This window comes from Nerophis lumbriciformis, linkage group LG38, assembly GCF_033978685.3.
Source record: "Nerophis lumbriciformis linkage group LG38, RoL_Nlum_v2.1, whole genome shotgun sequence".
NCBI classification, from domain to species: Eukaryota; Metazoa; Chordata; class Actinopteri; order Syngnathiformes; family Syngnathidae; genus Nerophis; species Nerophis lumbriciformis.
Window position 1 is genome coordinate 7,703,955 of NC_084585.2, and position 25,157 is coordinate 7,729,111.

The following is a 25,157-nucleotide window of genomic DNA, read 5'->3' on the forward strand; positions in this document are numbered from 1 at the left end:
AGGTATATATTGACGCTTACATAGGTCTGGTGATAATGTTCCCCTTTAACCAAATACTAGCGATGTTGTTTTCATCAGCCCTACCGCAGACAAACTATTATTTAGCAAAGCAATGATACAGACAGCTATGTCGACTTCTGGCAGCGATATCCTGCTGCTCCCGCATCATCGCGTCTCGTCAAAATGATTCTAGATCATAAATCATGCCTCCCATCTAGATAACAGGAGGATTTAGCCTTGAATCTAGAAGTTGTTCATCTGTGACATTCAATGTGTACCACACAACCGAAGGCATTGTCTGCAAGGAGACTTCCTCGTTAAACCTTCGTGTGCATCATGACTAATTTTTCATCTGAACGGAAAGATATGGACATCCTATCAGTCGTCACCAAAGTAAGAGCAGACATTGTACAGTAAGCGATTGTTTATTTATGTTTGTATTTCTTGTTTAGCACTGAGCAATATTGCTACATGATGCTTAGTGTTTCACTAATTTGTTTGGCACGGGGGTGTCAAACTTGTTTTCACATCGCAGTCAGAATGTAAGAATATAAAAGTATAATCGCCTCGTTGTATTATTGCCCATGCATTTGGTTATTTGATTTTTGTACGTACAAATTGATGGATAACTTGCTTTGAAATCGCAAGTCAAGGTGACAAGCAGACATTTAGGTATTTATTCTTATTTTTACAAACTATAATACGGTATATAATAATTAGGGGTGCTAACAAATGTTTGTATCACATTTGATACATTTGATTTTTTTGGCAATTTTCAAAAGTCTAATTTATTTTATTTTCTTTGACGAATTAATTAAAAAAAAAAAAAACATTTTTAGGCCATCCCTATGCTGACTTGGTGCACGTATGGGTCATATGTCAGCAACCAAAAGGAGGTTTTGTAGCCTGTAAGCTGTTTTGTTTAGGTCAGGGGTCGGCAACCTTTACCAGTCAAAGAGCCATCTTGACCAGTTTCACAAATTATAGAAAACAATGGGAGCCGGAACATTTTTTTTTTAATTTTAAATGAAATAACACTGCATACCAAAATTTTTTTTTTGCTTTGTGATATGTATAACCAGTGGTCTCAATCACGATGCCCACACCGTTATGTGGAATTTGAAACCCACTGCAGTCAGCGTGCCTGATCAGCCACACGTTTTATGCGGCTTCCGCTTGCCTACGTAGGTGAAAGCAAGGCATACTTAGTCAACAACCACACAGGTCACACTGACGGTGGAGGTATAAAAAAAAAAAAAAACTTTAACACTCTTACTAATAATGCGCCACACTGTGAACCCACACCAAACAAGAATGACAAACACATTTCGGGAGAACATCTGCACCGTAACACAACATAAACACAACAGAACAAATACCCAGAATCCCATGCAGCCCTAACTCTTCCGGGATACATTATACACCCCCGCTACCAAACCCCGCCCACCTCAACCGACGCACAGAGGGGGTGGTGGGGGTTGGTGGTAGCAGGGGTGTATAATGGAGCCCGGAAGAGTCAGGGCTGCATGGGATTCTGGGTGTTTGTTCTGTTGTGTTTATGTTGTGTTAAGGTGCAGATGTTCTCCCGAAATGTGTTTGTCATTCTTCAAAGTGTGGCGCATTATTAGTAAGGTGCTCTAAAACTTGCTGGTAGACGGCTGCGTTGACCCTGGATCTCAGGAAACAGAGTGGACCGACACCAGCAGATGACATGGCACCCCAAACCATCACCCAACCATGCAAATTTTGCATTTCCTTTGGAAATCGAGGTCCCAGAGTCTGGAGGAAGACAGGAGAGGCACAGGATCCACGTTGCCTGAAGTCTAGTGTAAAGTTTCCACCATCAGTGATGGTTTGGGGTGCCATGTCATCTGCTGGTGTCGGTCCACTCTGTTTCCTGAGATCCAGGGTCAACGCAGCCGTCTACCAGCAAGTGTTAGAGCACTTCATGCTTCCTGCTGCTGACCTGCTCTATGGAGATGGAGATTTCAAGTTCCAACAGGACTTGGCGCCTGCACACAGCGCAAAATCTACCCGTGCCTGGTTTACGGACCATGGTATTTCTGTTCTAAATTGGCCCGCCAACTCCCCTGACCTTAGCCCCATAGAAAATCTGTGGGGTATTGTGAAAAGGAAGATGCAGAATGCCAGAGCCAAAAACGCAGAAGAGTTGAAGGCCACTATCAGAGCAACCTGGGCTCTCATAACACCTGAGCAGTGCCAGAAACTCATCGACTCCATGCCACGCCGCATTAACGCAGTAATTGAGGCAAAAGGAGCTCCAACCAAGTATTGAGTATTGTACATGCTCATATTTTTCATTTTCATACTTTTCAGTTGGCCAACATTTCTAAAAATCCCTTTTTTGTATTAGCCTTAAGTAATATTCTAATTTTGTGACACACGGAATTTTGGATTTTCATTTGTTGCCACTTCAAATCATCAAAATTAAATGAAATAAACATTTGAATGCATCAGTCTGTGTGCAATGAATAAATATAATGTACAAGTTACACCTTTTGAATGCAATTACTGAAATAAATCAAGTTTTTCAAAATATTCTAATTTACTGGCTTTTACCTGTATACCAAAGTTGAAAACATGAAATTTCATGTATTACATAAACTTTTTGGAGGACGGTTGTTCTCAGAAAGTTATATACTTAACATGAATGTCCACTTCAGAGGATGCTGGGTCTTAGGAGGTTTTAAAGATGAAGTCCAATGCAATGTAGGGCAGCTGAATGTGTTATTGCTCTACTTTTTACCTTCATGTATTGGTTTTTTCAGTAATTTTTTTTACGTTGAATTGATCTTTTTGGTGTTAAGATTCCTTTGCTCGGAAGAGAGGGTGGGAAGAGGAATATAGATGGAATATGGATGAAGGTGACGGGGGAGGGGACGGGTCGGGGCTCTCACCTCGTTGTCGTGCGGCGGCAGCTGATGGAGGAGCTGCTTGATTCGGTATTTCTCCCCCGGGCTGTTCACGTAGGGCACCTTGTCCTCGGGCAAGGAGCTGTAATACTGGTGGACCTGACGTAGGAGAGACAAGGCAAGACAAAACTGTAATAATCATTTTAAAATTGGACTAATTACTCATCATTTTTTATTTTTTTTGCTGCAGCCGTTACATATTTGTCCAATATTGTACATGGTGATTGGGATTTGTTATATATTGTATATATTATATAATAATATAATATATGAGTACATGTAATATGTAAATATTACATATATGTTATATTTTATATTGCTACTATGGTACATTTTTAGTCTACTTAATACCTGCATTATCCTTTCCATCCTTACCCTTTCCATCCTTTGAAACTGAGCTACTGTGTGGAACAATTTCCCTTGTGGATCAATAAAGTTTGTCTAAGTCTAAGTCTAAAGTAGCGAATAGAGGTGTTTTCACTAGTGTCATGACTTGGTCCGGGGTGTGTGCTTTTCCAGGATGCAACGGAAAGTTGGCTCGTGCGAGACGGGAATGAAGGTACATGATTTATTATTATCAAAAAAAAGGAATAAATGAAAGCGCGCACAGTGGCGGAGAATAAACTATAAAACCAAAAGACTATAGCAAAAAAGTACAAACAAAAAACACGCACAATGGCGGAGAACAAACTATGAAACCAAAAAGACTATAAATATGGAACAAAAACTTACTTGGCTTGGACAAAAGTAGTTGCTTGAGGAATTGACATGAAAAGAAGTACCAGGCATGAACAGAGCATAAATGTGTTGAGGTCGTCAGGACGAACAACAGAAAATGAATGAACTTAAATACTATGGACATGATTAGTGAAAGCAGGTGCGTGACTCAAAACGTGAAACAGGTGCGTGACGTGACAGGTGAAAACTAATGGTTGCTATGGTGACCAGACAAGGGAGTGAAAAGACAGAAACTAAACAAAACATGACTTAAAACAAAACATGATAATACAGACATGACAACTAGAGATGTCCGATAATATCGGAAATTATCGGTATCGGTTTCAACCTCCCGATTTTCCTGGGAGACTCCCAAATTTCAGTGCCCCTCCCGAAAATCTCCCGGGGCAACCATTCTCCCGAATTTCTCCCGATTTCCACCCGGACAACAATATTGGGGGCGTGCCTTAAAGGCACTGCCTTTAGCGTCCTCTACAACCTGTCGTCACGTCCACTTTTCCTCCATACAAACAGCGTGCCGGCCTAGTCACATAATATATGCACAAGTGAATGCAAAGCATACTTGGTCTATAGCCATACAGGTCACACTGAGGGTGGCCGTATAAACAACTTTAACACTGTTACAAATATGCGCCACACTGTGAACCCACACCAAACAAGAATGACAAAACACATTTCGGGAGAACATCCACACCGTAACACAACAGAACAAATACCCAGAACCCCTTGCAGCACTAATTCTTCCAGGACGCTACAGTATACACCCCCCCGCCAACCCCTACCTCCAAAACCCCGCCCACCTCAACCTCCTCATGCTCTCTCAGGGAGAGCATGTCCTAAATTCCAAGCTGCTTTTTTGAGGCATGTTAAAAAAAAATAATGCACTTTGTGACTTCAATAATAAATATGGCAGTGCCATGTTGGCATTTTTTTTTTCCATAACTTGAGTTGATTTATTTTGGAAAACCTTGTTACATTGTTTAATGCATCCAGCGGGGCATCACAACAAAATTAGGCATAATAATGTGTTAATTCCACGACTGTATATATCGGTATCGGTTGATATCAGCATCCGCACCGTAACACAACATAAACACAACAGAACAAATACCCAGAAACCCTTGCAGCACTAACTCTTCCGGGACGCAACATTATACATCCCCCACTACGGTAACACTCAAAAGCTAATCTACACACTTAGTCACATACATACACTCTTGGATTTTGTCACACACCATTCTATAGTTTATTAGTATTATTTATTGTTATTATTATTATATATATATGTTAACTATATATATAATAAATCATTGAACATAACTCCCCCTGGTGTCTTTTTCTGTCATCTCCCTTAGTCAAATGCAACACCCCCCCGCAACCCCCTACCCACCACCTCAACCCCGCCCACCTCAACCTCCTCATGCTCTCTCAGGGAGAGCATGTCCCAAATTCCAAGCTGCTTTTTTGAGGCATGTTAAAAAAAATAATGCACTTTGTGACTTCAATAATAAATATGGCAGTGCCATGTTGGCACTTTTATTTTGGAAAACCTTGTTACATTGTTTAATGCATCCAGCAGGGCATCACAACAAAATTAGGCATAATAATGTGTTAATTCCATAATGTTGTTGTTTTTTTTTTAGTATATATACTTTATTTGTCGCTATTTATATTTTCTGAATAAATGATGTGATAATGTTCATCAGTCAACTCATTTGTGGTCATTTTCAATCTATCAAGATAAAAAAAATGGTATCAAAATCAAATTACAGTATGTTATTTATGTAGTTTGATCTTTTTGGCATGTGGCTTATTTTGTACATACAGTCATGGTCAAAAGTGTACATACTATAGATGCGCGGATAGGCAATTATTTCATCCGCAACCGCATCACAAAACTCGTCAACCATCCGCCATACACCCGAACCAACATTTTATCAAAACCACACCCGCCCGCCATCCGCCCGTTGTTATATATCTAATATAGACGATGCAAGGCATTAGTGAGGTTAGAAAGCTTTTGCCTGTTAAAGAAAGGAGACTGATCCAATGTAGCAGAGACATTCAATGCGTGGCTAAGAGATATTAATGCGTGATAATATTATTTATCATTATTATAATATTATTGTCATTTCCATTAAGAAAGTGTTGACTATTGTTGCCAATGCCCTCAGATCAGGAGTGCGTTCCTCACACTTTGTGTGCGCAGTTGCAGCAAGCAGAACGAGGCTTTTAAGAAGTTAAAAAAATGTTTTAGAAAGACTAGGCCTGTATTTTCGTTAGGTAAAAAAATGTTCTGAATTTATTTCAATGAATATTAACTTGTTAACGTTATAATGCTCAAATAGGGACGAGGGCGGGGTGCACAGTGAAGCAGTGAACAATTTCGCGACAAAGATGAACCTTTATTGATTGATCTGCAGCCATGACAAAATATCACTTTATCATCAAACTTGAATTATAATGAAAATAGACGGTCGCGACAAACAAAGCAGGCTAAATATCCTTACATTGTCGCCAATCGGAGATGCGCTTCACTTGAAAGCGAGGCCAAATAATTATTCACACATAGTAGTATATCTCCAATAGAAAAAAAAACACAATAAACAACGCAATTGCCTTAATTCCTTTGCATTGTAGTGCGCCCAAACAACACGTAACCATCAAAATTATTTAGCTGACCAAACTCAATATAGGTTAGACATGGGCTTATTTGGTATAGCCTATAGGTAACGTAGACTAATTCGTTTAACATATCCAACCGTATGTCTACTTACTTTTTTTTTGTTAGCATATGCAGGAATAAAATGGCATCTACAGTGCCAGGATTCATGCGAGAGCGCCTGGCTTCTAAAATGCGCCCTGCTGCGCTGAAGGAGCGCTCACTTGCGCCACTTGTTGCTGGGACGCGGTGCCTGATGAATAATTGACTGTTTCAAAGAGTGCTGCTCGTTTTTCGTATGTAGGTAACAACATTTAACTATGTATATATATTTCCGAATTGGTTCAACCGCCAACCGCCCGCATCTATTTAAAATCTATTTTTACCCGCCCGACCCGCGGTTTATCTGCGGACTCCGCGGTTGTGTCCGCAAACCGCGCATCTCTAGTACATACACTTGTAAAGAACATCATGTCATGGCTGTCTTGAGTTTCCAATCATTTCTACAACTCTTATTTTTTTGTGATAGAGTGATTGGAGCACATACTTGTAGCTCACAAAAAACATTCATGAAGTTTGCTTCTTTTATGAATTTATTTTGAGTCTACTGAAAATGTGAGCAAATGTGCTGGGTCAAAAGTATACATACAGCAATGTTAATATTTGCTTACATGTCCCTTGGTAAGTTTACCTGCACTTTTTGACCACTCCTCTTAATACAATTGGTGCAGTTCAGCTAAATGTGTTGGTTTTCTGACATGGACTTGTTTCTTCAGCATTGTCCACACGTTTAAGTCAGGACTTTGGGAAGGCCATTCTAAAACCTTCATTCTAGCCTGATTTAGCCATTCCTTTACCACTTTTGACGTGTGTTTGGGGCATACTTGCCAACCTTGAGACCTCCGATTTCGGGAGGTGGGGGGCGTGGTCGGGGGTGGAGCGGGGCGTGGTTGGGGGCGTGGTTAAGAGGGGAGGAGTATATTTACAGCTAGAATTCACCAAGTCAAGTATTTCATATATATATATATATATAATATATATATATGGCGTAGTGGGTAGAGCAACCGTGCCAGAAACCTGAGGGTTGCAGGTTCGCTCCCCGCCTCTTACCATCCAAATATCGCTGCCGTTGTGTCCTTGGGCGGGACACTTCACCCTTTGCCCCCGCTGCCACTCACACCGGTGAATTGAATGATGAATGATAGGTGGTGGTCGGAGGGGCCGTTGGCGCAAATTGCAGCCACGCTTCCGTCAGTCTACCCCAGGGCAGCTGTGGCTATGAAAGTAGCTTACCACCACCAGGTGTGAATGATTGATGGGTTCTACATGTAAAGCGACTTTGGGTACTTAGAAAAGCGCTATATAACTCCCAGGTATTATATATATATATATATATATATATGTATGTGTGGGAAAGAAAAATCACAAGACTATTTCATCTCTACAGGCCTGTTTCATGAGGGGGGGTACCCTCAATCGTCAGGAGATTTTAATGGGAGCATTCGCATACCATGGTTTATATAGGGCACAGAGTGGGTGGGTACAGGCTGGCCTAGGGGCGTGGTGATTGGCTCATGTGTTGCCTAGGAGGTGTTTCCGTCTATGGCGGCATGTTGTTACAATTTCGCTGCGCTTGTTGAGGGATGACAGGTCTGGACGGTAAATAATAAACAGTTTCTCTTTCAAGCATAGGTTGCATCTTTTATTACCACTATTGTAAGGTGTGCTGGATGCAAGAATTTGCCATGTTATTGAATATTCAACATTATTGTCTTTGAGGTCCCAAATGTGTTTGCTGAGTTCTGTGGTATTTCGCAGGTTTTTGTTCCTGAAAGAAGCCTTGTGATTGTTCCATCTGGTTTTGAATTCTCCAAAGCGCAGCGAAATTGTAACAACATGCCGCCATAGACGGAAACACCTCCTAGGTAACACATGAGCCAATCACCACGCCCCTAGGCCAGCCTGTACCCACCCACTCTGTGCCCTATATAAACCATGGTATGCGAATGCTCCCATTAAAATCTCCTGACGATTGAGGGTACCCCCCCTCATGAAACAGGCCTGTAGAGATGAAATAGTCTTGTGATTTTTTCCCACACATACATATATTGCGCTCTACTACGGTATCGAGCACTATTTTTTGGATAACCTTATTAAGACATATATATATATATATATATCCTGAAAATAAGCAAACAAAACTGTGTTTGGATAATTGATACTTCAAACTTGCATAAATAAATATTAAGGAATATAACATAACTTGGCTTCTGAGAGCTTCAAAATGTAATGAATAAAAATGCTAAAGTTGTTGATAAACAAGCAATTATTTTAATAATTAAATATGGTCATTTTAAATGAATTATTATGATAATTTAAAATTAATTATTTCAAATATGTTTATTTTAATGTATAATTCTATGGCTGGATGTAATAAGGAGTCAGAAAAAATAAAAATACAATTAATTTTGATGTTTTTAGCAAAATATAGTAAAAACGTATTTTTTATTTTTTTTAAATTAATAAATATATTTATTTTTAGGTAAGATAAACAAAATAATACAATTTATCTCTAGTCTGGATGATTTAGTTCTTGTCACCCTGTTGTCCTCCCATCGTGAAAAAAGGCTGTCCTCACTCAGGTCCGCATAGAGCTGGAGGGGGCGTGGCCTCCAGCTCCGGCTGAAAATCGGGAGATTTTCGGGAGAATATTTGTCCCGGGAGGTTTTCGGGAGAGGCGCTGAATTTCGGGAGTCTCCCGGAAAATTCGGGAGGGTTGGCAAGTATGGTTTGGGGTCATTGTCCTGTTGGAACACATAACCGCGCCCAAGACCCAACCTCCGGGCTGATGATTTTAGCTTGTCCTGAAGAATTTGGAGGTAATCCTCCTTTTTCATTGTCCCATTTACTCTCTGTAAAGCACCAGTTCCATTGGCAGCAAAACAGGTCCAGTGTTATGATCTGCTGCTCGGATCATAGTCTGTTTACGTTTTCGAGTCACTTGTGTTTTCAGCACCTCTTGAGTTTGTTTGTTTCAGTTGCCATGACGGCAGATTGCACTCACCTGCCTCTGGTTAGTGTTCGGGACGTTCAGAGGGCTATTTAGTCTAGACCCTGGCCTCACTCGGTCTGGCTTCCTAATTTGCTTTATGCAACTGTCGACGACAATTTTGATTCTTGCTAGCTTCCACGCTAGGCTCTTTTGCTTGCTAGCTCCCATGCTAGCCCCTTTGGTTTTTGCCTTCTGTGCTATAAGCACGTTTTTCTTTGTTCCCGTCTGATTTATTCCTAATATAAATAATTTCCTACCTGCACGCTGTGTCCGAAGTCCGTTTGCATCATGGGAGAACAAACCCCGCATCATCATGCGACCCGGTCGTCACACCCAGAGCATAATACTACCACCACCATGCTTGACGGTAGGCATCGTGTTCCTGGGATTAAAGGCCTCACCTTTTCTCCTCCAAACATATTGCTGGGTATTGTGGCCAAACAGCTCAATTTTTTCTGACATCACATGATGTGGTCCTGATGGCTTCATCTGGCCAGGATCTTCAGCTCTCACTGGATCGGTTCGCAGCCGAGTGTGAAGCGACTGGGATGAGAATCAGCACCTCCAAGTCCGAGTCCATGGTTCTCGCCCGGAAAAGGGTGGAGTGCCATCTCCGGGTTGGGGAGGAGATCTTGCCCCAAGTGGAGGAGTTCAAGTACCTCGGAGTCTTGTTCACGAGTGAGGGAAGAGTGGATCGTGAGATCGACAGGCGGATCGGTGCGGCGTCTTCAGTAATGCGGACGCTGTATCGATCCGTTGTGGTGAAGAAGGAGCTGAGCCGGAAGGCAAAGCTCTCAATTTACCGGTCGATCTACGTTCCCATCCTCACCTATGGTCATGAGCTTTGGGTTATGACCGAAAGGACAAGATCTCGGGTACAAGCGGCCGAAATGAGTTTCCTCCGCCGGGTGGCGGGGCTCTCCCTTAGAGATAGGGTGAGAAGCTCTGCCATCCGGGGGGAGCTCAAAATAAAGCCGCTGCTCCTCCACATCGAGAGGAGCCAGATGAAGTGGTTCGGGCATCTGGTCAGGATGCCACCCGAACGCCTCCCTAGGGAGGTGTTTAGGGCACGTCCGACCGGTAGGAGGCCGCGGGGAAGACCCAGGACACGTTGGGAAGACTATGTCTCCCGGCTGGCCTGGGAACGCCTCGGGGTCCCACAGGAAGAGCTGGACGAAGTGGCTGGGGAGAGGGAGGTCTGGGCTTCCCTGCTTAGGCTGCTGCCCCCGCGACCCGACCTCAGATAAGCGGAAGAAGATGGATGGATGGATGGATCACATGGACAAAGATAAGACCTTCTGGAGGAAAGTTCTGTGGTCAGATGAAACAAAAATTGCGCTCCCTGGCCACATACAAACCTCCCTTTTTGCAATGAAATGGTTGACTGCATATAAATGTACCTCATTTCCTAATCTCCCAGCCTTAAATGGTCACAGACCAAAATAATTAAGATTTAAGAGCACACACACAGCTGGAATCAGTTTGATTTATGGCCCACCAGCAAAGACTTAATGGAATCTTGCCTCTCCATCTCTACACATGGACATGGGAATGTATTGGTGACCCGAACACCCGAACACACACGTGCACTGAGAAGTGATTCACACATACGCACGGAGAAACAGGCTGCGCTCAGGTAGGCGTGGAATAAAAGCAAATCCAGCCATTCCAAATTACTTGGACATTCTTTGCATTGCAGAGGCAGACAATGAATGTCATCTGCCTGTTATTTATGGGAGTCTTGCTATTGCACTGTAACAGGGGTTGAGGTATAATGGAGGTCAAGAAGGGGTGAAAATGACAGCATTTTAAGCGGAGACTTGAGGGCGAAGGGCACACGTAGAATATATGAGAATAAAAAAAAAACAGTATTTGAACTTGAATCCAGAGATCAGATCAGAGAACAGTCGCTATAATGGAAAACGTGTACGGCGCATGGAGCAAATCATTAGAAAGAAAAGGTGATCGATACGGTTTGACTGGGTCAAGACAATCTGAACAACCCATCTGTCAGTTGAATGGCGCTGCTGAGGAGAGGCCATCAGCTTTGTCCTTGGCAGTAACACATTGTCTGTCACAACCACGCATGAATAAAGCGGCTCCACCACACCTAAACAAGCAAGATTCCTTTCACTATCCGACATCCTATTCATGAATCCACTTCTCCAGATGTCAGGGAATGATATTCCTTACCATTGGCGTTGCTAGGCCTATTTTAGAGGGGCTCAAGCCCCCTAAAATAATTTGGTGTTAAAAAAAAACAAAAAAATTTTTTTTTTTTTTTTTTACAAATACATGCCGACATATTCATTATAAAGTGGACCGAATATGAGTTTAAATAAATAATCATATAACCTGTCATTATTCACTCGGTTTCCCCTCACTTCATAGTGTAAGGTAGAGAGCCCCTTTAGTGCGTCAGCAGAGCCGGCCCAAGGTATAAGCGTACTAAGCGCTTGCTTAGGGCCCCGCGGCCACCAGGGGGCCCCCAAAAGCAATTAACAAAAAAATTATTATTTTTTATTTTTTGCATGTACGAGTCTGACTGATGATTTCTAAATGATCAAAGATATATTATTGTACAAAAACACAATTTTAGGTCAACATTTTTGCACATTGCTGTTTCAGGTTTTTGTTACCAAAAATAAATATCAGCTTTATTGTCCAGTTATGTTTAACACACATGGAATTTAACTTCAGTAGACTGCGCTCTCTTTGTACAAAGTAAACATTAAATATGAACAATTAACTAAAAATATAAACTAGTAATTAAAGACTAATATGTACAAGACTGATGAGACAAGATGACACTTTTACTGTAAATACAAAGCTTTATCACTTGGACTGTTCAACCCCAGGCCACTCTTGTAGCTGAATGTTTTCTACATTTTAAGATTAGGAACCATATGTGGCACTCTGGACATCATTCGTTCATTCATTGGTATTATTTATGTTCTTAACTGGGCCACCCCCATATCTTTATAAATGACATGTCATTTGTAAAGACATGCCAGGCTGACAATAGGATAATGTAAACAACACTGCCAGAGCCGCAATGAGTTTATATATTATTTATATATTATTGGCAGAAATAGAGGGCCCCAAAATCAAATTTTGCTTAGGGCCCCATGGAGGCTTGGGCCGGCACTGTGCGTCAGTAACCAATCCATTCCACTTGTTCATATAGAAAATGCCCACATCACTCAAAATCCAGTCCCATACCTGCCAACTTTTGAAATCAGAAAAACCTAGTAGCCAGGGTCCAGGGGCCACAGGCCACAGGACAAAGTCCTGGTGGGGGGTTCAGGGGGGGACGCAAAATGATTATTAGCATTCAGACAGGTTAAAATGTTGCTAAAACCATCACTTTTCTATCAGTCTATCATATATGTTGAAACTTTCAACAACTTGAAAGAATAAGATTTTTGAGAGTATTTGGTTCAAATTACACAATATACAGGTAAAAGCCAGTAAATTAGAATATTTTGAAAAACTTGATTTATTTCAGTAAATGCATTCAAAAGGTGTAACTTGTACATTATATTTATTCATTGCACACAGACTGATGCATTCAAATGTTTATTTCATTTAATTTTGATGATTTGAAGTAGCAACAAATGAAAATCCAAAATTCCGTGTGTCACAAAATTAGAATATTACTTAAGGCTAATACAAAAAAGGGATTTTTAGAAATGTTGGCCAACTGAAAAGTATGAAAATGAAAAATATGAGCATGTACAATACTCAATACTTGGTTGGAGCTCCTTTTGCCTCAATTACTGCGTTAATGCGGCGTGGCATGGAGTCGATGAGTTTCTGGCACTGCTCAGGTGTTATGAGAGCCCAGGTTGCTCTGATAGTGGCCTTCAACTCTTCTGCGTTTTTGGGTCTGGCATTCTGCATCTTCCTTTTCACAATACCCCACAGATTTTCTATGGGGCTAAGGTCAGGGGAGTTGGCGGGCCAATTTAGAACAGAAATACCATGGTCCGTAAACCAGGCACGGGTAGATTTTGCGCTGTGTGCAGGCGCCAAGTCCTGTTGGAACTTGAAATCTCCATCTCCATAGAGCAGGTCAGCAGCAGGAAGCATGAAGTGCTCTAAAACTTGCTGGTAGACGGCTGCGTTGACCCTGGATCTCAGGAAACAGAGTGGACCGACACCAGCAGATGACATGGCACCCCAAACCATCACCCAACCATGCAAATTTTGCATTTCCTTTGGAAATCGAGGTCCCAGAGTCTGGAGGAAGACAGGAGAGGCACAGGATCCACGTTGCCTGAAGTCTAGTGTAAAGTTTCCACCATCAGTGATGGTTTGGGGTGCCATGTCATCTGCTGGTGTCGGTCCACTCTGTTTCCTGAGATCCAGGGTCAACGCAGCCGTCTACCAGCAAGTTTTAGAGCACTTCATGCTTCCTGCTGCTGACCTGCTCTATGGAGATGGAGATTTCAAGTTCCAACAGGACTTGGCGCCTGCACACAGCGCAAAATCTACCCGTGCCTGGTTTACGGACCATGGTATTTCTGTTCTAAATTGGCCCGCCAACTCCCCTGACCTTAGCCCCGTAGAAAATCTGTGGGGTATTGTGAAAAGGAAGATGCAGAATGCCAGACCCAAAAACGCAGAAGAGTTGAAGGCCACTATCAGAGCAACCTGGGCTCTCATAACACCTGAGCAGTGCCAGAAACTCATCGACTCCATGCCACGCCGCATTAACGCAGTAATTGAGGCAAAAGGAGCTCCAACCAAGTATTGAGTATTGCACATGCTCATATTTTTCATTTTCATACTTTTCAGTTGGCCAACATTTCTAAAAATCCCTTTTTTGTATTAGCCTTAAGTAATATTCTAATTTTGTGACACACGGAATTTTGGATTTTCATTTGTTGCCACTTCAAATCATCAAAATTAAATGAAATAAACATTTGAATGCATCAGTCTGTGTGCAATGAATAAATATAATGTGCAAGTTACACCTTTTGAATGCAATTACTGAAATAAATCAAGTTTTTCAAAATATTCTAATTTACTGGCTTTTACCTGTATGTTGAAACTTTCAACAACTTGAAAGAATAAGATTTTTGAGAGTATTGGGTTCAAATTACACAATATAAATAAGACATGTCATTATTGATATTGCAGATATTATTGTAACAAGAAACTTCAGGTCGAAATTTTGGTTTATGAAAGAAATATAAATAAATATAAATATAAAACTTCATGACGACATTTTTCAAATTAATAAAGAGTAATAGAATAGTATGATAGTTATATGTTACTTGTTTTGAACATGTTATCGTTATCACAAATAAAAAGATATACTGTACACAGAAATTATTTTTGATTTGATTTATTGTTTATGTAATAAAAGATTTACTTAAAATTTTATGTTTTGTGAGTTTTTTTATGCTACAAACTGTACTTACCGGCGATGTAAACCGAAGGAGACATTTCCGTAATGAAAGCTGCAACACCCTTTTTAGATCCCATCATCACTGCAGCATTATCGGCAAAGCAAACCAAATTCTGCCAAGGAATTTCGTTTGAGTCTATTTCTTCCGCGAGTATTTTGTAAATGTTTTCGCCTGTGGAAGTCGTATTGCATTCCCTCGCTAATTCCTCCGTGTCCGATCGAAAAATCTTGTCTGCACAAGGTGCAATTCGCGTAGTTTTCACCCTTTTTGGAACGGATAATTATTTCCGGATAGGCTTTTGAATATTCTTCACGGAATGACTGCAGTTTTCTTTTCGGTTTAAGACTCGTTTGCGATTTTTCTCCGGCTGATTCCATGATCGTTCGCTCGTTTGGAAACAATGGCAACTGGTGCCTCGTGCTTGGCAGCGGTGCTATAAATAGCCTCGTGCATGGCATTCGGAATGGCTCGATAGGAAGTTACGGGAAGCAGTGTCGACTGTCATTGTTGTTACGCGATTTCGTGAATAAAACTTTTTTTTAAATATTTTTTTTTAATTAATGAAAAACCGTATTTTTTATCACTGCAACCGTAACCCGGAATAGGTTGATGAAAACCGTACTAATTACGGGAAAACTGGAGTAGTTGGCAGGTATGCAGTCCGCATTTTCTCTGCGACCTTGCTTGCGGTCCTTGGACTTGTTCATATAGAAAATGCCCACATCACTCAAAAACCAGTCCGCATTTTCTCTGCGACCTTGCTTGCGGTCCTGCAGGTGTACGAGGCACATTAGCACACAGCACTGCAGAACGAGAACGTGAACGGATGCAAAATGGACATAAGAAACTTTTTCAAGAAAGTAAGTATTCATCACTGCTTGTATTAAAATGTATTAGCTCCACTTTCATACTTGCCAACCCTCCCGGATTTTCCGGGAGACTCCCGAAATTCAGCGCCTCTCCCGAAAACCTCCCGGGACAAATTTTCTCCCGAAAATCTCCCGAAATTCAGGCGGACCTGAGTCCAGCCTGTTTTCACGTCCGCTTTCCCACAATATAAACAGCGTGCCTGCCCAATGACATTATAACTTTAGAATGATCGAGGGCAAGTTCTTGGTTTTTTATGTGGGTTTATTGTTAGGCAGTTTCATTAACCACATAAGATATGTTTTAATTAATGCAGGTTTATTTTAAAATGCGCCAGAAAATAGCCAGTTTTGTACACTGTTGATGTGTTCAATGCACAGTAGTGCGTAAATGTGTATTTTTATTTCTGTTTTAAATGTTATTTTTTAGTCTGTCCTTTGCCTCCATTTCTTTGTGGTGTACAGCCCTTTGTTTTTCAACTGTGCTTGTTTTTAAAGGGCTTTATAAATAAAGTTGGTATGGTATGGTATGGTAAATGTGTTCCTGTATAGTATTTCTCCCGCAATGGTCATGTGGTGACATAAATTATGGTATTTTGAGAGGTAATCATTGAAGTCGCACATCACTGAAGGCCCAGGTGGGAAACGCACGGCCCGCCATTGAGACCGGGAAAGCAGAGCACTGGTTATGTGTAGGGATGATGTTCGAAAACCTGTTCTCCCGATTGTTCCATAAGAAAAGAACCGATTCCATGGATTCAAATCCCTTTTTGAGAAAGGGTTCCCGTTATCGAAGCCACTACAGTAAAGAAAAATAATAATATTGTGAAAGTCCAGTCCATAGTGGATCTAACATAATAGTGAGAGTCCAGTCCATAGTGGATCTAGCATAATATTGTGAAAGTCCAGTCCATAGTGGATCTAACATAATAGTGAGAGTCCAGTCCATAGTGGATCTAACATTATAGTGAGAGTCCAGTCCATAGTGGATTTAACATAATAGTAAGAGTCCAGTCCATAGTGGATCTAACATAATAGTGAGAGTCCAGTCCATAGTGGATCTAACATAATAGTGAGAGTCCAGTCCATAGTGGATTTAACATAATAGTAAGAGTCCAGTCCATAGTGGATCTAACATAATAGTGAGAGTCCAGTCCATAGTGGATCTAACATAATATTGTGAGAGTCCAGTCCATAGTGGATCTAACATAATATTGTGAGAGTCCAGTCCATAGTGGATCTAGCATAATATTGTGAAAGTCCAGTCCATAGTGGATCTAACATAATAGTGTGTTGATTTGGTTCTTTATTCGAATCCCTGGGAACGAATCCCGTGTCACAGGAAATGTCCTGTGGCACGTCACAGGAAATGACGTAGCTCAGTCATTCGGTGGCAGATACAGAAGCAGCAACAACAATGGACCAGAAAAAACGCTTAAAAGGGAACATTATCACAATTTCAGAAGGGTTAAAACCATTAAAAATCAGTTCCCAGTGGCTTATTATATTTTTCGAAGATTTTTTCAAAATTTTACCCATCACGCAATATCCCTAAAAAAGCTTCAAAGTGCCTGATTTTAACCATCGTTATATACACACCCGTCCATTTTCCTGTGACGTCACATAGTGATGCCAACACAAACAAACATGGCGGATAGAACAGCAAGCTATAGCGACATTAGCTCGGATTCAGACTCGGATTTCAGCGGCTTAAGCGATTCAACAGATTATGCATAAATTGAAACGGATGGTTGTAGTGTGGAGGCAGGTAGCGAAAACAACATTGAAGAAGAAACTGAAGCTATTGAGCCATATCGCTTTGAACCGTATGCAAGCGAAACCGACGAAAACGATACGGGAGAAAGCGAGGACGAATTCGGCGATCGCCTTCTAACCAACGATTGGTATGTGTTTGTTTGGCATTAAAGGAAACTAACAACTATGAACTAGGTTTACAGCATATGAAATACATTTGGCAACAACATGCACTTTGAGAGTGCAGACAGCCCAATTTTCATCAATTAATATATTCTGTAGACATACCCTCATCCGCGCTCTTTTCCTGAAAGCTGATCTGTCCAGTTTTGGAGTTGATGTCAGCAGGCCAGGGAAGCTAGGGTCGATAGGGGGTTTAGCTCGCTCGTCTGCGGGAACAAACCGCCGCCATTGCTTGCCGTGCTAGCGAGGTCCTTTGTCCCTGAATTGCTCACACACTCCGGCAGATTCAATGGGGGTCTGGCGGCAGATTTCTTTGACTTTATCGTTGGAAATGCATCTGCTTTGAGTGTCGCAGGATATCCACACATTCTTGCCATCTCTGTCGTAGCATAGCTTTCGTCGGTAAAGTGTGCGGAACAAACGTCCAATTTCTTGCCACTTTGGCATCTTTGGGCCACTGGTGCAACTTGAATCCGTCCCTGTTCGTGTTGTTACACCCTCCGACAACACACCGACGAGGCATGATGTCTCTGAGGTACGGAAAACAGTCGAAAAAACGGAAAATAACAGCTGATTTGACTCTGTGTTTGAGAAACTGGCGGATTGCTTCCCGATGTGACGCCACGTTGTGACGTCATCGCTCCGAGAGCGAATATTAGAAAGGCGTTTAATTCGCCAAAATTCACCCATTTAGAGTTCGGAAATCGGTTAAAAAAAATATGGTCTTTTTTCTGCAACATCAAGGTATATATTGACGCTTACATAGGTCTGGTGATAATGTTCCCCTTTAAAGGCATGGCTTCACTTTACAAAGAAATACGACAAGGAAACGGCTATCTTCAATTATTGCCAGGCTTCGCTTTCCTGTAAGGGGAGCAACAAACATGTTGAAACATGTTCAGGCCGTACATAACCTGAAGGTTAGAGAAAGGTGTCGTGGAGAAGCAGCGACAGAGATGACGAAGCACGCCCCTATTCCTCTGCTTCAACCTGCAGTCCCAGTGATAGTGCCGGTGAGTAACCGGTTAATTTCCATATCTGCTCACTTGTAGCCTTTAGGCTAAAATAACCTTACCTCTTATGTCAACCAGGACTAGACTAACGTTACCTAAGCATAGTCAGTGGCTAACGGTAACGGTAACCTTAGCCTTTTCGTATGTGTCTGATAACGTTAACGGTATCTTGTAGCCTACACCACTCCAGAGTTTGCAGGTCTGTCTAATAAATAATACAAATGAATGCAGGATTTTCCCTGCATGTATTTTTCTTAGGTGGCCCAATTAAAGGGGCACTAACAGTCAATATTTATTTATTTTATTTTTTTCTTAAAAAATAAAAGTGAAGGCTGCCAAAAGTGAGTTTTTGTTAAACCAAGTATTGTGTTTTTTTCCATATACAACACAGTGTTTCCCACACATTCATTTATTTGTGGCGGCCCGCCACGAAAGAATTACGTCCGCCACAAATGGATTTTTCGGCTTTTGACACGCTCGACCGCTCATAAAAGCAATGGGACTGTCTGTGAATGTACCTTGTAGGTACAACTCCGGTGCAGTAGGTGGCGGTAGCCTACTATGCATTGTAACTCCGCCAATAGCACTTAATTCACCTGGTGGGCCAGAAGAAGAAGAAGAGGGACGGACGGACGGACGGGATCAAAATACGAGGGTAATATAGGTTATAGGTAGATAGGTTATAGCTGCATCGCTCGCGGCTCGTCATATATTTAACGTTAATCCGCAATTTCACCGAGCGTTTCACTGACGGTGAGCAGCCTGACGCTGCTTCATTAACACCGCCGCTGTTTGACTCGGGGGCCGGGCAGACGCACGTAGTAACAGTCACCTGCTTTCATACCGACGAGCTAACGTGTCCAGGTTATAACCCTGTTGTCAATAAACACACATGGACTGAAGCTAAATTGTCCACTGTCCACTGCAGCATGTGAATGCAATGAAAATAATAAAATCTGAGCCAACCAGCTGTTAAAATGTTGTCCAGGTTAATGTTTTGGCCATTAAATGCCCTTAATTTCAAGATTTCAACTGTGATCGGGCTTTAAACAGGTGGCTGACCTGTTCAGATGGGTGTAACTGCTACTGGTCAAATAATGTGAAATAGCATTTAATTTTACATGTATGCAATGCCATTTAAATGTAATTATAGATAATAATAATAATAATAATAATAAATACTGTGTAGTGTTGTAAATAGTCAAAGGGAAGGATTTTAGTAAGATATAAGCCCTGAGCACTACACAGCCAGAAAAAAACCTAGGCAGGACAAGTAGAAATATTGGGGCAAGTAGATTTGAGAAGTCGGGCAAGTAGAAAAAAACCTTAACGTTGAACCCTGCATGTGTTGAGCAGCTGCCGCTTAAGGTTAGACGGCACTGTACATAGAGCGCTTCTGCTCGTTAGTAATAAATTCTAATGTTGGATGTTCACTCCTTCACACAGATGAGTATAAAAAAATATTTTCAACGGCCGAAAAGGGCTCGACTTGGAGAGGAGGTAGGCCTACAGTCCGGACCACAGGTGCGACCTGTTCAGCAGCAGCAGGAGGAGGAGGAGGAGGTTGACTGACTGTGGCAGGACACCTCTGCCTCTGTTTCACTTCATGTTGCTGGTAAATAATATGGTTGTAGTAGTAGGCTAAAGTTAAATTATTTAGTATTCACTAATTAAAGGGGCAGAGCTTTAAGAGACATTTTAGCTTTTATATTTTATAAGACATTTCTTTTGTAAGAACCACAATTAATAACTATATTTCAGTGAATCACTAATTGTTCAAATCTGTATATAAATATGTATATAAAGTGTTGTAATTATATTCCAACTCCGCGTTTTTCTTGGTCATCGCCGCTGCCGCCGCCACCCCCCGACCACCCCACCACAAATAGATGCCTGTCTTGTGGGAAACACTGCAACAACCTATCTGGATTTGATAAGTGAATCGATAAGGAATCGGTTCGTTAAGAGCATTAAATAATGGCATCGAAATCGATAATTTCTTAACAAACATCATCCCTAGTTATGTGACACGCTCACCAGGGATATTGTTACCGTTGTATTGTTGCTTGCTGCAAAAAGTTGTTTATCAAGGCAGCACCGAGTTTATTTGCTTCTGCTCCTATGGAAGGACAGAATAAACGTTCTGTGGTTCGCTTTATTGCTACTCCCCTTATCACGTGATTACGCGTGAATTCGCGAGATCTCGTAAAAGTCTGCGCTTTTTCGCTGCACGACGGCGCCGCAACAGAACGGCGAAAGGCGGCGCCCTCCCGCGGCGAAGCCAGTCCGCGGCCTTTTCGCATTCAGTGTCAATTCGGGGGTGATTGCCGAATCAGACTCCTCCGAAGCGAATCGTCGAAGACAACCCCGTACTGATTCACGCAGAGAAACGAACGCACATTCAAACCAGAGGAGCATGCACGTCACAAGCTTCCAACAACAACAACACAACAACAGGGTTGCACTTGGGCGGTAAAAGGCCGTGAGGAAAAAGATCAGAAGAGAGATCCCGCATAAAATACACACCCGATTGCGGCGAGAGTCAGGAGGGGGTGGCTTGTGATAATAACTGTAATCAAAAGCAGATGCAACTAAAACCGGGGCCCAATTTCGAGGCGTACGGAAAGGAGTGTCTTGAATGCAAAACGGAAGGACAGACAAGAGTGATGGTTCTGCACAGCTGGTTTGTGTTGCACTTTCAGGCCAGACGGCGGGAGATGATAGCAAACCGGCACCAGGACTGACAATCTCTCAACAGGCCACGTTATAATATTAACACTGTTAGACATAGGGTAAGAAAAAAAAAAAGAGAAGTCTGCCACTCTAGAATTAGAGCTAATATATCATGCTGGCTTGGCTTATTTCTACAACAAATAGTATTTGTAACCCAAACGGGCAGGAGTGTACTTTTTTTCCTGCTAGGACAGGTTAAAGACCTGATGACAGAAGGCAATGAGCATACATCATACTTGCCAACCCTCCCGGATTTTCCGGAAGACTCCCGAAATTCAGCGCCTCTCCCGAAAACCTCCCGGGACAAATTTTCTCCCGAAAATCTCCCGAAATTCAGGCGGAGCTGGAGGCCACGCCCCCTCCAGCTCCATGCGGACCTGAGTTCGCTTTCCCACGATATAAACAGTGTGCCTGCTAGAGATGCGCGGATAGGCAATTATTTCATCCGCAACCGCATCAGAAAGTCGTCAACCATCCGCCATCCACCCGATGTAACATTTGATCAGAACCGCACCCGCCCGCACCCGCCCGTTGTTATATATCTAATATAGACGATGCAAGGCATTAGTGAGGTTATAAAGCTTTTGCCTGTTAAAGAAAGGAGACTGATCCAATGCAGCACAGACATTCGCGTGCCACGCTGTCACGACCCAGACGCACACCAGTCAGCAATCATATGGGAGCCGCGCTGAGCGCACCTCCAAGCGCGTCTCGCTGCCGGCGACGGCCGGGTATGGGCCCGACGCTCCAGCGCCATCCATTTTCAGGGCTAGTTGATTCGGCAGGTGGGTTGTTACACACTCCTTAGCGGGTTCCGACTTCCATGGCCACCATCCTGCTGTCTATATCAACCAGGGTGAGCCCCACCCCTTTCGTGAGCGCACTGCGCGCGGAGTGACCCCTGTTACGCGCCCCCGGCAACAGGGGTGGCGGGCAGGTAAGCTGCGCGGGCGGAGCGCGCGGAGTGACCCTTGTTACGAGCCCTCGGCCACGGGGGTGGCGGGCAGGTAAGCTGCTTACCTGCTGCGCGTGACGCCGGCCGCGGCGAAGGCGGACGAGGCGGGGTGTCGGTGCGGTGGGCGCGGTGGTGACCCTGGACGTGCGTCGGGCCCTTCTCGCGGATCGCCTCAGCTACGGCTCCCGGTGGGGCCCTCTCGGGGGAAGGGGCCTCGGTCCCGGACCCCGGCGAGGCGTCCCTTCTCTGCTCCGTAAAAGTGTCCATCTCTTTTTTTTTTTTTCTTCTGTTGTGGCATATGCAGCAGGTGCCTGCTCGTTTTTCGTATGTGGGTAACAACATTTAACTATGTATATATATTTCCGAATTGGTTTAACTGCCACCCGCCTGAATCTATTTAAAATCTAATTTTTTTTATTTCAACCGCCCGACCCGACCCAACCCGCGGATAAAATCTAATTTTTTTTTATTTCATCCGCCCGATCCGCGGATAATCCGCGGACTCCGCGGTTGTGCCCGCAAACCGCGCATCTCTAGTGCCTGCCCAATCACATTATAACTGTAGAATGATCGAGGGTGAGTTTTTGGTTTCTTATGTGGGTTTATTGTTAGGCAGTTTCATTAACGTCCTCCCAGCGCGGCAACAACACACAAACCGTAAAGCAGTTCGTCTGCCGTAAACAGCAATGTTGTGACACTCTTAAACAGGACAATACTGCCATCTATAACATATACGGCTTTTAGAGAGTGCAGTGCACAACTGCGCACACAACAAGGAGACGAAGCAGAAGAACGAGGAAGATACAGCCATGGCGACGCCGACGACGAGTAAGATGAAGAAATACGCTTTGTTGCACCTTTCCTGCCTGAGTCCGGCGATTAGTTGCAAATCTTGCTTTATTGATTGCTTGCACACAGCCAATCCAACACCAAACAAACTAGTCCCCGCCCGCACTCACACTACCGCTCCCTCTCTTCTCTCGCCCACACACTCACTGACGTCACTCACCTCACAAGCTCACCTATTAAAGGGCCACACACACACATACGCTACTCTCATAACAGCTTGTAAGTTCCAAGCCGTAGCTGCGATTGGACCTGGATAGCCTCCGGGAAGAAGTAGTGGACTACCAAGTGCTTGGCACTGAAGATCTTCCTCAGGAAGCAAAGATTGACCGGTTTGGGGCCATGCTAGGGAGAGATGGAAGATTCCAGACTCTAATGCATTTGATGAAAGCACTTGTGTGCGTGCCACACATCAATGCATCATCAGAGAGGGTGTTCAGCATGGTTAGAAAAATAGTGACAGAGAATAGAACAAGGATGGACAGTTAAACCCTTAACTCAACAATGAGTAGATGAGTGTTATGTGTGTGTATACAGGTAAAAGCCAGTAAATTAGAATATTTTGAAAAACTTGATTTATTTCAGTAATTGCATTCAAAAGGTGTAACTTGTACATTATATTTATTCATTGCACACAGACTGATGCATTCAAATGTTTATTTCATTTAATTTTGATGATTTGAAGTGGCAACAAATGAAAATCCAAAATTCCGTGTGTCACAAAATTAGAATATTGTGTAAGGCTAATACAAAAAAGGGATTTTTAGAAATGTTGGCCAACTGAAAAGTATGAAAATGAAAAATATGAGCATGTACAATACTCAATACTTGGTTGGAGCTCCTTTTGCCTCAATTACTGCGTTAATGCGGCGTGGCATGGAGTCGATGAGTTTCTGGCACTGCTCAGGTGTTATGAGAGCCCAGGTTGCTCTGATAGTGGCCTTCAACTCTTCTGCGTTTTTGGGTCTGGCATTCTGCATCTTCCTTTTCACAATACCCCACAGATTTTCTATGGGGCTAAGGTCAGGGGAGTTGGCGGGCCAATTTAGAACAGAAATACCATGGTCCGTAAACCAGGCACGGGTAGATTTTGCGCTGTGTGCAGGTGCCAAGTCCTGTTGGAACTTGAAATCTCCATCTCCATAGAGCAGGTCAGCAGCAGGAAGCATGAAGTGCTCTAAAACTTGCTGGTAGACGGCTGCGTTGACCCTGGATCTCAGGAAACAGAGTGGACCGACACCAGCAGATGACATGGCACCCCAAACCATCACCCAACCATGCAAATTTTGCATTTCCTTTGGAAATCGAGGTCCCAGAGTCTGGAGGAAGACAGGAGAGGCACAGGATCCACGTTGCCTGAAGTCTAGTGTAAAGTTTCCACCATCAGTGATGGTTTGGGGTGCCATGTCATCTGCTGGTGTCGGTCCACTCTGTTTCCTGAGATCCAGGGTCAACGCAAGGTTGGCAAGTATGGCATACATTGGTATGTCAACATTCTTGGTATAAATCGGGGGTCAGCAACCCGCGGCTCTCGAGCCACATGCGGCTATTTAGCGGCGCCCTGGTGGCTCCATGGAGCTTTTTCCAAACATCCTGCTGTGATTCTCATCATAATAATAACTTCATGAATCATTTTCACAATGCCTTGCAAAATGTCCGTGCACGTGCTTGCCATTTAGCAACAGTGAAATGTGAAGACATCATTCACAGCTCAGGTTCCACTCATGCCCGACCGCTTGTAAAATCCTTCGGCCTGAGACGAGAACCTAAATGACCTCAAGGTTTGGTCATGTGACCCAGGAGGGGGATATAAAAAAAAAAAAAGCCTCTAAGCTGTGCCAGCTCTGTATTGACCGGTCCATCGCCCTGAGTTCATCAACGAAAAGAAAGTGGCTTCCATAAACACTCCTATTGTCCAATAAAAGCAGAAAGCTCTTCAATGAAGTACGATACAATTTTCTTTCTTCTGTTGTGCATCGCACACGCCGCCGTGAGGCTGATTAA

The 25,157-nt window shown here is 42.9% G+C and overlaps 1 protein-coding gene across 2 annotated transcripts in view; it reads right to left on the bottom strand.

The window, feature by feature from the left end:
- Positions 1-25,157, bottom strand: part of prickle2b (prickle homolog 2b) — a 363,308-nt gene that overhangs the window by 38,012 nt on the left and 300,139 nt on the right. For both annotated transcript variants that reach the window (XM_061932665.1, XM_061932666.1), the window contains one exon: positions 2,919-3,032. In XM_061932665.1, coding sequence (XP_061788649.1) covers positions 2,919-3,032 — 114 coding nt within the window. The remainder of the gene's footprint in view (positions 1-2,918; positions 3,033-25,157) is intronic.